General features: G+C 39.7%; 1 protein-coding gene across 1 annotated transcript in view; it reads right to left on the bottom strand.

Moving 5' to 3' along the window:
• Positions 1-13,789, bottom strand: part of Myh15 (myosin heavy chain 15) — a 111,040-nt gene that overhangs the window by 94,633 nt on the left and 2,618 nt on the right. Inside the window, exons 2-7 of the mRNA XM_060370501.1 lie at positions 12,366-12,472; positions 9,597-9,740; positions 6,372-6,528; positions 5,478-5,505; positions 4,456-4,564; positions 1,269-1,361 (exon numbers count right to left, since the gene is read on the bottom strand). Of these exons, the coding sequence (XP_060226484.1) occupies positions 1,269-1,361; positions 4,456-4,564; positions 5,478-5,505; positions 6,372-6,528; positions 9,597-9,740; positions 12,366-12,472 (638 nt within the window). The remainder of the gene's footprint in view (positions 1-1,268; positions 1,362-4,455; positions 4,565-5,477; positions 5,506-6,371; positions 6,529-9,596; positions 9,741-12,365; positions 12,473-13,789) is intronic.

Raw genomic sequence — 13,789 nt, 5'->3', positions numbered from 1 at the left:
TACTTCTTAAAAAAGATAAATAACAAGGAAGACCCTAGGGAAGAGGCTGAAACCTCATTAAGAAGGGAAAACAGGATAGAAATCAGAAGTAGAAGATGACAGGGAAACGGACAGGAGCCTTCCACAGGGTGCCTCTGAAAGACTCTACCCATCAGGGTATGGAAAGAGATGCTGAAACTCATAGCCAAATTTTGGGCAGAGTGCAGGGAACTTTATGAAGAAGGGGGAGACAGAAAGACCTAGAGGGGACAGGAGCTCCACAAGGAGACCAACAGAGCCAAAAAACCTGGGGCTAAGAGGGCCTTCAGAGACCAATACTTCAACCAAGGGACATGTATGGAGAGGACCTAGACCCCCTGCTCAGATGAAGACAATAGGCTGCTCATTTTCCAAGTGGGTTCCCTAATAAGGTGAGCAGGCAGGGTCTGTCTCTGACATGAACGCAGTGGCTAGCTCTTTGATCACCTCTTCTTAGGGGGAGGGGGAGGGGTGCAGCCTTGACAGGCCACAAAAGAAGATGATTTATCCAGCCCTGATGAGACCTGATAGGCTAGAGTCAGATGGAAAGGGAAGAGGTCCTCCCCTATCAGTGGACTAGGGAAGGGGCATAGCAAGAGAAGAGGGAGGATGGGTGGTACTGGGAAGAAACGGGGCCTGGGGGAGGGGGGAGAAAAGACAGCTGAAATACAAAGTGAATAAATTGTAATAAATAGTAATAAATAAATAATAAAAAGGAAACACTACAAATAAAAAAATGTGATGGGGGTCAAAAAATAAAACCACATTGGTATACCTTGTTCAATTTTCTAAACAGAAGTTGTTTTTTAAACCCTGTAAAATATGCAGGAAGAAGGAGTCCATAAACAAGAGCTGAAAGAATAATTAAGAGAAACAGGAAACGGCTACTAAATTGACTTCATATAGAAAGTTAAGTAAAAACAATTTCAAATCTGTACAATGTATGAATATATAAATTATTATCATAATTCGCTAGATGAGCTTCTGTACTGTAAGGGTAAGGAAATGTGAGTTAAGATAATTAAATTCCTCCTAAATGTATTCACCCAAATAGAAGATACATAGATATAGACGGCTTTAATTGTTTCAGCTATAGCTGGTAAAACTTTTCTTTTTGAGTAATGTAACAATATGATAGAATTTAATAAAAAAAAAAACCTTCTCCTATAATTTTGCTACCAGTGTGTTCTGGCATGAATTTCATGTTAGTCTAAAAGTTATAGGTTCTGCGATGCTACCATGTTACTTACGAAACGAGAAGAGTTGTCGTTTCTCAGAGTTTTGGCATTTCCAAATGCTTCCAAGATAGGATTCATTTGTACAATTTGATCTTCTAAAATCCCCTAAGAAGCATGGAAATGAAGAATAGCTGATTAAAGTTTATCAGGAATCTATACTGAAGAAAACTCAAAGCTCGTCCCTATCACTGCTGTAATAACTAGTGACCTAAAGTTTCCAAATGAGATTATAAAACACTATTTTGAGAACAGAGATTCAGAAAAAAATACAGTCTAAAAGATAGCAATTTCATATATTTTCTCCTAAGAAAATATTTAGATAGTCATTACTTTGTAGTGCTTTGTTTGAGTCCATGTGAATAAAGAAAATGTTTATTAACAAAAATTGAAATATTTGTCATAGGATAATATATCAGGTTTTTTGGCATTAGTAATTTATATTTTCCTTACAGTATCATTTCTAGGTAATCCAGAGGTTCAATGAAGCAGTGGCTAGGAATGATACTTATCTTTAATTGGAATTTTGCATATTCGAAAATATGGGCTATCTATACAGGTTGACCCTGAAAGATCCACACTAAAGCCACACTAATTCAGAGCTGCATTGTTTTATAAATTCATCCTCAAATTCCTGTTTCATGGGATTAATTATATAATCTACAGTGTTCAAGAATATACAAGGTATAAATACTATTTCGTTCTGAATAATGTGTCTAGTGTCTTCCAAAGAACTATAAAAGGCTATATAGGCAAGGATTTCCATAGACCTGTTGTACAAGTTATGTTAATTTTTATGTTATACATTATATAACATTATATATAACTATTAATTAATTACCATGACTTAATATGAAGATTAAATCAACTAATTCACACCAAACAACAACAAAACTAAGAAGGCCACTGAAGTAAAGTTTTATGTAAGGAAAAGCAGAATTCAAGGATACTTAAAGATATCAACCAAATTCAGGAATGCAGTGATGGGAAAGGAAACCTTTTGAAGTTTCAAATTTGAGCAAAGTTGGTCTATACTTTGGCCTATTTCTTACTCGTGACAGCAAAAGTAGCAGGTGAAAATACAAAGTGACGATGTCAGACATGGACTGATAAGAAGTGGCTTAGCCCAGTAATAAATAGTTCTGAGAACCACCCAACACTACCTAACTTTACTTGATGTAATTGTTTCCAGATTACTATGAAAGCCTACTTTTCAGCTAAAGCAGAGTTAAAAACTGCTAAGTGTGATTGCTGACTTTAATTGTTAACCTGATACAGCCCAGGATTACCTGGAAAGTCTCGGTGAGTGATTGCCTAGAATTGGTTTGATTTTTTTTTTTCCTCAAGCTGATTTATTGAGGTAGGAATGGTGCATGTGGGCAGCACCATTTTGTGGGCTGGTCCTGGACTGCTTGAAAAGGTGGGAGCGGGCACTGCAATAGCATGCATATATTAATTCACTGTTTTCTTGGCTGTCAATGTCACATAACTAGTTATTTCAGGTGCCTGCTTACCTTGACTTCCTTGAAAGGACTGTAACCTGGAATTACTAGCCAAATAAATCCTTTCCCTCTTACGTTACTTTAATCAGGGTGTTTTATCCCTGATGAAATTAAGAGACTGAGGTTTAAAAAATTAATACAGAAGGTAAAGCTTATAGAAAATGTTGCATGATTAAAGTTGAGGGTATTTCAAATGGGCGTTTGGGATCTGATAAAGGCGTTCATGGTAAAGAAAGCCATTGGTGCATTTGTGTGGGAATCTAACACAGCACTGTAGCTAAAGAGATTTAGAAATATCAGAAGAGGACATTGAAGGTTGTGATTCTTTGCTGTAAGAAGGTTTGGATCCTGAAGGCATATTGACCAAAGGGGCAAGGCAAATGAAACTCAGCCAGCTCTTTGAAGATAATCTAAAAGTGTGTGATGTATGCTTTTGGTTTTGATTTAGAATGCTATGAAAATGTCCCCAAAGGCTCTTGTGTTTAAAAACTTGATCCCATCCTGAGTGCGTTGTCCCAGAAGCAAAAAGACACACATGGTATATACTCACTCATATAGACATACAACATAGGACAAACCCACTAAAACCTGTGCATCTAAAGAAACTAAGCAAAAGAGAGGACCCTAACTAAAATGTCCAATCCCCATCCGGAAAGGCAAAGAGGACGGACATCAGAAGAAGAAGAAAACAGGAAACAACCTAGGAACCTACCACAGAGGGCCTCTGAAAGCCTCTGCCCTTCAGACTATCAAAGCAGATGCTGAGCCTGATGGGCAACTGTTGGGCAGAGTGAATGGAATTTTAGGTAAGAACTGGGAAATAGTAAGAGCTGGAGAGGACAGGGTCTCCACAAGGAGAGCAACAGAACAAGAAAATTTGAACACAGGGAACTTCCCAGAGACTCATACTCCAACCAAGGACTATTCATGGAGATAACCCAGAACCCCTGCACAGATGTAGCCCAGGGCAGTTCAGAGTCCAATTGGGTTACATAGTAATGTGAAGAGGGACTGCCTCTGACATAATCTGATTGGCCTGCTCTTTGATCACCCCCCTCTGGGGGGGGAGCAGCCTTACCAGGCCATAGTAGAGGACAATGCAGCCACTTTTGATGTGAACTGACAGACTAAGATCAGAAAGGAGAGGAGAACCTCCCCTATTAGTGGACTTGGGGAGTGGCATGCAAGCAGAGGAAGGAGGGAGGGTGGGATTGGGAGGGGAGGAGGGAGGGGCTTATGGGGGGATGCAGAATGAATAAAGTGTAATTGATGAAAAATTAAAAAAAAAAAAAACTTGATCCCAAGCTGGTGATAGTCAGGGTGGCTATAAATCCATCAGAACGTGGAGCTTTCCTGATAGACCCAAGCCACTGTTGGCCAACCAGCCTTGGATTGGTTCCACTTCCTTTTGGTGTCCTGCTTTCTGAGTGTGGCTACAATAGTGCATTGTGACTAGCCAGCCTCTGGCTCCTGCCTCCATCACTTATGCACCATGCTGGGATGAATATCTCCTCAAAGGGTATGCCAGAATAAACTCTCCCTTTCATAATTATGCTATCAGATATTTTGTCATAGAATGAGAAAAGTAACTGCTACGCTTTTGCCAATTGTTCTCTGGTTATTTCCTCCTCCTTATTCCTCATTCTTGTCAAGGAATAGGCGGCAAGTCTCAGTGGATGAGGATCCCTCACCTTTTATACTGTATGGACACTTACCAGCTTTTTCTTGGGTTCATTTATGGCTGCCATGGTGGCAAAATACTGAATAGTCAGTTTGGTGTTCACCGTCTTTCCAGCGCCAGATTCTCCTCTGTGATTTAAAATTGAGAAAACTGTTAACTGGTTCTGATGATCAATGGAATGAAAGTGAGCTAATTCTGATCATATCTAACCTCTTTCTTAGAAAATGGCTTGCCAATCATTTCACCAGGAAACTGTGCTTTAGTTTTCTTCTTTCCTTTGATAATCAACTACATTTGCTCCAGCCTGCCTTTACATATATAAAATTCAGAAGCCCAGTCACGCTATTGGAAAAAGGCATAGATTTGAATTTGAACTAGTCACTCAGTACTAAGTTCCTAAAAACCCATGGTCCCCTTTAAGGTAACAGAAACCAACAGAGTCAATAACACAACATGTCACTATCACTGCAAAAGAAGTCCACAGACTTAAGCATGTCATAACCCTTTGGGTCTCACCCACCTGTACACACGAACATGCCCACCTGGTGCTCTTTCCATCCAAATAACCCTTCAATAAGGTATCCCAAGGTCCTCTTCACCCTCTCTTGTTATCCTCCAAAGACACACTATGTATTACTACATATACTATACATGGCTGCTTAAAGCATGAAGTTTATCTGTTTCATGAGCATAGTGTACGGATGGTTAGCATCTCTGCTTAATTAGCATGGAGACCTTTAAAGTGGCTGATTTCCATGCCTGAAGGCTTCTTCCCTGAGAAGGAACTAAACTAGCTTATACTGTATAGTTTCTAAGGAGTCTCTAAATGATGGCAGCAGATTGCCTTAAACCATATTTACAGAATTCACTAAAGCAGTGTGACCACTTACATAGTATCTTTTCCTACCTGGAATGCATTTTGTACCTAAAGACTAAACAAGTTAAATTTGACAAACTTAAGTTTTGCTCTCCGTGAAATAAGAGGATCTATTTCTAATAAAACTTCACATAGGGAAAAAGGAAAATGAGACAAATACTTACGTGAAGAGTATGGACTGGTTCTCTCCATCTACAAAAAAAAAAAAAAAAAAAAAAAAAAAAAAAAAACATGTTGAGATATTGAGATATGCTTATGCTTGAATCTTGAATCTTATGTACTGGCATAATTCATGAATTTATAAATAATTCTCTTAATAATAGTTTCAATTTAGAATCATGGAAAAGGATTTGTTCAATGCATACTTGCAAACCCCTCATTTAAATGATACAGTACAAAACATATACCCTATTTTTCCTACTCACATGTACGTATGAATTCTAGACCTTTTTCTTCACTCTAAACATAATGAGTTACTAACTAATGGTTGACATTTTTAGTCTTTTAAGAATCACTGCATGGACGGGAGAGATGGCTCAGATGTTAGGAGCACTGGCTGGCTGTTCTTCCAAAAGTCCTGAGTTCAATTCCCAGCAACCACATGGTGGCTCGCAACCATCTACAGATGCGATCTGGTGTCCCCTTCTGGTCTGCAGGCATACATGCAGGCAGAACACTGTATATATAATAAATAAATAAATCTTAAAAAAAAAAGAATCACTGCATAACACCAGCTATAGAATAGCTTCTGTGTCAGACAGTATAGTAGATGCTTGGTGTAACAAGAGCAAACATCTGCGGGGGGCATTATCTGGGCCAGCCTCCAGCCCCAGCACTATAAATGCATTCTTTCGCTCTGAAGTTCATGGTAATTGTCCCTGTAACCATAGGAGGCCCATACTATGTCGCCCACATTTTATCTGGAAGGAAACAGAGGCTTCAAGAGATGAGGCAGCTGTGAGGCCATGCTCTGTCACAATGCCTGAGTGTCCTTTGATGACATGGAGAAAACGTTAATCAGAGATCCTCACTTTTCATTTTGTAGGGCATCTACTTACTGCGAAGCATATCCTGAAAGGCACGATTGGCAACAGCAAAGATGTGAGGGGGAGCCTCAGATCGCCTCTTATTTTTATAGGCGGCCATGACCTCTTTCTGATACACAGGGAGCCACTTGTAAGGGTTTATAGCCACACAAAAGAGACCTGAATATGTCTGAGGAGAGATCAGAGTGGATTTCAGAAAATGACTAGCAACAGGCTTCCCCTGTCATGCAATGCTGGCCTGAGTATTTACTTATAAGGGAACATGGAACAGGGGAGATCTGAATTCCTGTGAGACAGGGACTTCTAACTGATGAAGACAGATCTGGGTTAGGCCAACATCAAGACCTGGGGTTACCTCTCAGTCTCTGGGAGATATGTCTTAGCTTGGGTTTCTGTTGCTGTGATGAAGAAATCATAACCAAAAAGCAAGTTGGGGAAAAAAGGGTCTAGGCATACACTTCCCAATCATAGGTAACTTACACCTCCAGACCATGATGGAACTTCCAGATCATAGTCCATGATTGGAGGAATTCAGGACAGAAACTCAGACAGGGCTGAAACCTAGAGGCAAGGGCTGATGCAGAGGCCATGAAGGGGTGCTGCTTTCTGGCTTGCTTCTCCTGGCTTGCTTAGCTTGCCTTCTCATAAAACCCAGGACCACCAGCCCAGGCATGGCACCACCCAACATGGGCTCTGCCCTCCCCAAATAATCACTAATTGAGAAAATGCCTTGCCTTACAGATAGATCTCCTGGAGGCATTTCCTCAACTGAGGCTCCTTTCTCTGTGATGACTCTAGCTTGCGTCAAGTTACACACAAATCCAGCCAGTACATGTACTAATGCTAAAACATCTGAAGCATGTAAGTCCTTTTATAAACATAGATATTTTATATATATGAGCATTTGCCTGCATGCAAGTATGCATGTGCACACATATCTGCCTGGTGCCAACAGAAAACATAAAAAGATACTGGATTCCCAGGAGCTGGAGTTACAAATGGTGTGAATCTCTACATTGTTAAACCCAATTCCTCTGAAAAATCCACAAGTGTCATTAAGCATTGAGCCATTTCTCTAGTCCCCACATGTAACTCTTGAAGAGAGATTGGGGTAAAACCAACACAAGCTATACTGGTGGTACTAAAAAGTCAGGAAAGACAAGGAAGTATTTTTCTCTTAGAGCTCCAGAAGTAAAAACCCCACTATTTTTTTTTATTTGAGACTAATGTCCTTCAACACTGTACATTAGCCAGATATTATTAGTTAGATATTGTTTTCATCTACCCATTCAGTGCCAATTTTATTGAGAGACAAGTCTTCAGAGAAACTAAAATGGTCACTTGGTTAAGTCAGATTGTTAAAGGCTAGGATGGTTGCATGTCACAGTCTTGGTGACAATGAATCCCTACTGCCACTGTCTTCTCCTAATCTCAGTGCTGCTTCTAGTATATAGGTGTAGAAGAAAGAGGAGGCGCCAACCGGCAGAAACTTTTTGACTATGGAGAAATCAATTGGTTTCCCAAGTGCTGGATGGGTGACAGAGACAGGCACTGAATCGCTTGCTCTAACTTATTTTAATCCTCTAACTTGTATGTAAAGTCAGACACCGATGCCCCATTTTATATAAAGATAGAATTAGGGAGTTTTACAAGACAGGAGAAATGTGGAGAAAGGAGGAAGCCATCTTCACCTGGGACTACATCAACAGTTTTCTCAGCAATATTGGACTAGGTATCATAAAAGCAGGAAGCCCATCTTCTCCCACGGGCTTGCTGTGTTGTCCTCCAAACACAGTTATCTCTCATGGTGTCAGAAAAAGACTTACTGCTGCTCATGGACCTCCATGCATAAAGCAGAAGGTATATATACACAGGCCAGGCGTGAAAAACGAGTTCTGCAGTTACTCCCACAGCCTGCGATCCATTTGAAATGAGCGGATGTAAATTACATAGAATCTATTGAATTATGCCACAGCTCCACTGGAAAGGCAAGAATACACCTCAGAATGTATTATTTTTTATTAATACATTAAGTAACTCTGATTCCTGATTAAAATTACAGTGTGGCTTTGCAGAGTGAAGACCCAAAAAGAAGAACTAACAAGTGCAAACTTCGCACACACACACACACACAGGAGTGAACTAATAATTAAAATACTAACATCAGTGGTTCATGTTTAGCAATTTTCTGTCTATATCTGAGCTTAGCAGTGCTCCTTGCCCATAAATGGAGTATTTTTATCTATTGTTTGTTTGTTTGAGACAGAGCCTCTCTATAGATCCCTGACTGTCTGGGAATTCACCATGTATACCAGGGTGACCTCAAATTCACAGAGATCCACCTGCCTTTAACTCTCAAGTGCTGGGATTAAAGATGTGAACCACCACACCCAACCTTTTTATCTTTTTCGTTGACTGATTCATTACTTAAGTGTTCATTGAGCACTTAATAGGAAAATCCAGCATCCCTTCAAGGGGCACACAGTCTGGTGCTAAGGAAGATACATAAGCTATGTGACAATCATGGCAAAAATTGTGACCATAAACACATGGACACAAAAGCCTCAGCACCTCTTTCCTGAAAACATTAATACAGAATCTCATGGAAGATGCCCAATGACTACATAGGTCTCTCTAGACAGATAGGAATGTGTGCTCATAAATATATGTTTATTCATTCCATTTTTTGCTTTTTGAGACAATGTTTCTCTATGTAGCCTTGGCTGTCATGGTACTCACTCTGTTGACCAGGCCAGCCTTGAACTCACAGAGATCCATGTGCCTCTCTGAGGGCTGGGATTAAAGGCATGAGCCACCATCACCCAGATTATTTATCCATTCCTAATGTCAGCATATTTGTGTATATGAATACAAGCAAGTCCTGTTCTTTTTTTTTCTTTACACAAAGATAGTTGGAAGAGCAGCATCTCAAATACATTTTCCTCCAAAAATATTTTTAGTGGAATAGATAAACTTAACTAATTTGTAATTGAGTTGACAAGTGGAGTCTATGCTTTCAGGTTCAAAGCTTCATACTTTTAATTTACTATGACATTCTGTAGAACATGACATTACACGTTGACGAGATCGAACTAGAGAACTGTTGAGACAATTACTGCCTAGTGGATGTTCATATGAGGATATTTGAACTAAATGTAAAATATCACTGAAAGAAGTTGAGACATAACTAATTCAAGTTTTGACTCGAGATTTTCCTAGAAAAGCTAATCTACATACATAGATCATCCAATGGTCATAACGACTCCTCAGGGTGTGCAGCACAGAGGCTTCATTGAGGTGAAGCAACATTGACAGATCTTCAACCATTTCAAACTCTGGAGGGTTCATCTCCTGGATTTTGTCCTCCTTAATTCTCAGACTCTGCAAAGAACAGGAAAATAAAAGATGTTCTTAGTGGAATATGGTGGCACACAGTTCTAATTCCAGCACTGGAGAGGCAGAGGAAAGAGGAGTCTCTGTGAGTTCAAGGCCAGCATGGACTCCATAGTGAGTTCCAGGACAAGCAGAAATACATAAGGAGACCTTGTCACATACAAACAAAGGTCTATTTTCTATTTTCCCTATACAGATTTGTTTTCCTATGCATTTGAAAAACTACTCAGAGTAAACAACCATACACCTTATGGGATCCAAGGCAGTTATACTTTGAATCCCTAGTGTCCCTCAAAGACTCATAATGTTAAATGTCTGCTACTACAGAGAGGTTGTAGAACCTCTAAAAACTGTGGTCTACAGAGAGGTCCTTAGGTAATTGGGACATGCCATAATGGGATTGTAAGTATTGAAAGTCTTGGAGGTCTCCATCATCCACTTAACACTTCTTTATCTACAGACCATAAAGTTAGAGGTTTTTGTGTGCTTGTGCTCCCACCATAATGCACAACCTTGTTTCTGGGACCCCAAAGTGACTGCTAATATAGAATTACTACATTTTGAACTGTGTGGCATATCAGAACATTGGGAATAAATAAAGAATACTACAGTTTGAGAATCTCCTCCAATAGTATATATGTTGGAAGCTTAATTTTCAGTATGGCAAATAGAGAGGTGGTGTGAGACACTGAAGAGATCCAACCTAAACAAGTTTGTTCAGGACACTGAGATGGCTGTACTCAGATAGTTTTTACCTGGATCTTGGGTGTCATGAGAAGTTGTTCTAAAAAAAATACATTTGGCCAGGCATCAGCCACTTTGCTGGATGTCCTGCTATGTGATGTCTCTCTTAAAAATATATTCCCATCACTTTGATGACATCCCCAATTAAGGTTCTCAACACATATTAAAATCTGCACACCTAAAGAAGCTAAGCAAGAAGGAGGACCTAAGGTAAGACGATCAATCCTCATTCAGAAAGGCAAACAGGGTTGGACATCGGAAGAGAGAGAAACAGGGAACAGAACAGGAGCTTACCACAGAGAGCCTCTGAAGCACTCTACCCAATAGGGTACCAAAGCAGATGCTGACACTCACAGCCCAACTTTGGGCAGAGTGCAAGGAATCTTATGAAAGAAGGGGGAGATAGAAAGAAAGACCTAGAGGGGACAGGAGCTCTACAAGGAGAGCAACAGAACCAAAAAATCTGGGCAAAGGGGTCTTTTCTGAGACCGATACTCCAACCAAGAACTATGCATGGAGATAACCTAGACCCTCTGCACAGATGTAGTCCATGGCAGCTCAGTATCCAAGTGGGTTCCCTAGTAAGTGGAACAGGGACTGTCTCTGGCATGAACTGTCTCTGGGCTGGCTCTGTGATCACCTTCCCCTGATGGGGGAGAAGCCTTACCAGGCCACAGAGGAAGACAATGCAGCCATTCCTGATGAGACCTGATAGGCTAGGGTCAGAGGGAAGGGGAAAAGGATCTCCCCTATCAGTGAACTTGGGAAGGGACATGGGAGAAGATGAGGGAGGGAAGGTGGGATTGGGAGGGAGTGATGAAGGGGGCTACAGCTGGGATACAAAGTATCCAGCTGTAGACTGTAATTAATATAAAACAGAATAAACTGTAATTAATATAAAATTTTTAAAAGATTCTCAGTACAGTTGAACTGACACCAGTACCATTTTCTTGAGGCTCTAGAACTGTGAATAAATTAAACTTGTATTATGGTTTGCAAAAAGGCTATTTTGAAGAGTCTGAGTAGTAGTTCTATTGAGAGGTGATTGGGTCAAGAGGGTTTCAACTTCATCAATACAGTCTAGCTGATTGGATTACAGCTAATAGAGCCTAGCTTGGGAACACATGAATATGAATATATGACATTAAAGCATATACCTTCTCTCTGTGTCTTTAATTTTTTTTGCTTCCTACCTAGGTGCTGCTTCACTGTGCTATCTAAGCCTTTATTCTCTTTCTCTAGATTTTAGCATAACTGGATATTACCCATCTTTGGGTTATTATGGCATGATATTATTTTATTAAAATCACACATCCTTTTTTTTTCTAATGAAAAAGCATTTTTTGAAAGTTCTGGAAATTAAGTTTAAGTCTTCATGCATCCTGTGCAAGAGCTTTATCCCCAGTCTGTCTTTTTCTTGATCCTATGCACAGCTAGATTTAGCACTGGGGGGTACCAAGACAGAAGGTACTGTAAGCTTAAGGTCATTCTAGAAAACATAGATTGAGACTGTGTATCAAGAAAAAATGAGCAGCAGAAGTTACTAGAAGGGAGAAAAAAAGATAAGGAAGGAGGAGATGGCAAGGGGCCAGGAGGAAGAACTTGAAACATTGACAAAAAAAAAAGTGGAAACGATTGTGAAGCCCAGAGTTAATATTTTTCCACTGAAATCATTTACTCGGATTTATTCAATGTCATTCATTAGATTTTTGATGGTAAGCGTAGGAATGCCTTAAACGTGAATGAAGTCTCCAGAGCATATTACTGGCATCCCTTACCCCAGGTGCTCAGCGTTAGAGAAAGAACACATTTAGTGACTGAACTAGGCAGAGAACACAGACAAGCACAGGAGGAAAAGGCCGTCTTTACCTCACCATCTCTAGTCTCTACAATTACTTTTCCATCATCATCACTTCCTTTAACCTCGGCTTCAATATAAGCATTCTTCCCATGAGGAACCCAGCATTTCTTCTTCCCTAGAGAGAAAATATGGGTTATATCTACAGCACTCAAGGGTATCTCTAATGGTCATTTCATACTGAAACAGTCTTGTTTCTACTAAGTCTTAGAGTCATCAATATAAGTCATAATTTTATATAAAAACATGAACGCTGACCATGACTGCTTGCCTGCCCATGCATGATTATAAAGAAACAAGAAAAGTCTCAGCAAGTAGATGTCTGCCAGCATCATGGGCCCTTAAGTTATAAGAAAACTGTACACCTAACTCACCTTCTTCGTCCGACCACAACACTAAACCCTGGACATTCTCCTGGTTTTTCTACTCTTTCTCAGAACCCTTCAAAAGACTCACTCAAAAATGATCTAGTTGCAGCTGTATAAAACTATATGTTAGTGGACTTGTCCTTCAGAGTTCTTATGCATCATATTTTAACCTTTGAATGAAAGTCTGGTAAGAGAAGAGCATGCTAAATTGAATTGTTTTATAATAAAATCGACTCATATTTCCCATCATATATTATTTTTCCTTCTTCTGAACGCTCAGAAAGTAGTTTTTCATAAAAGTAGCCCATAAAATACTTTAAATGATGTAAATTAGAAGTTCTGTGAATACACGTAACAGCTTCTCTAGGTTCATTTAAATACTCATCAAATTTTCTTCCACCTGAGGAAGGTAACCATTTTTTTTAAATTTATTCAGTTCACATCCCTATCAGCCCCTCCCTTATATCCTTCTGGTCTCTCCCTCCCTCTTCTCCCCTAAGCCTCTCTTCTAGTCCTCAGAAAGATGAATCAGAAATATGGTCTTCAAAGAAAATGAATCCTGGCATGCTACAAGAGTTTCTCAACCAAATAGGAAAAAGGGTGAGGGAGGGAGGATGTTGGTTAAAACTGATTCAACTATGATGCTATTGAAAATGACAACTAGGTTACCACCACCATCTCTAATTTCTGAGTTGCAAAAGTTTCAGATATTCCATTGCTGCAGGGCAGATGCTTTCTCTAAAGCTGGGCTGTGTGGGTCGGGGGGTGGTGGTATGAGTGTGTTAAAAAAAAAAAAGAGGCAATGAATTGGGTACCATTCTCTTCTCCCACAATTCTTGTCTCTGCATAGAATTTCATTGCTCACCATTTTCTTACTATGACAATTTACAATCCACTGCTTCCTCCCTTTCCCTAATTACAAACAATTCCCTCTGAAAACTGCTTTGTAAGCAGATGGGATAAATCCCTTGTAATTCAGTTTTCATTGCCTTTCTACTTTTTTATGCTTTTGAATACTGGTTTTGTTTTATACTTATTATTGTGGTCCCATTTATGCAAACACTGAT

Source organism: Meriones unguiculatus, chromosome 17 (genome assembly GCF_030254825.1).
Source record: "Meriones unguiculatus strain TT.TT164.6M chromosome 17, Bangor_MerUng_6.1, whole genome shotgun sequence".
NCBI lineage: Eukaryota > Metazoa > Chordata > Mammalia > Rodentia > Muridae > Meriones > Meriones unguiculatus.
Note: the sequence above shows the minus strand (reverse complement) of the source record. Positions and strands in the feature narration are given on the sequence as shown.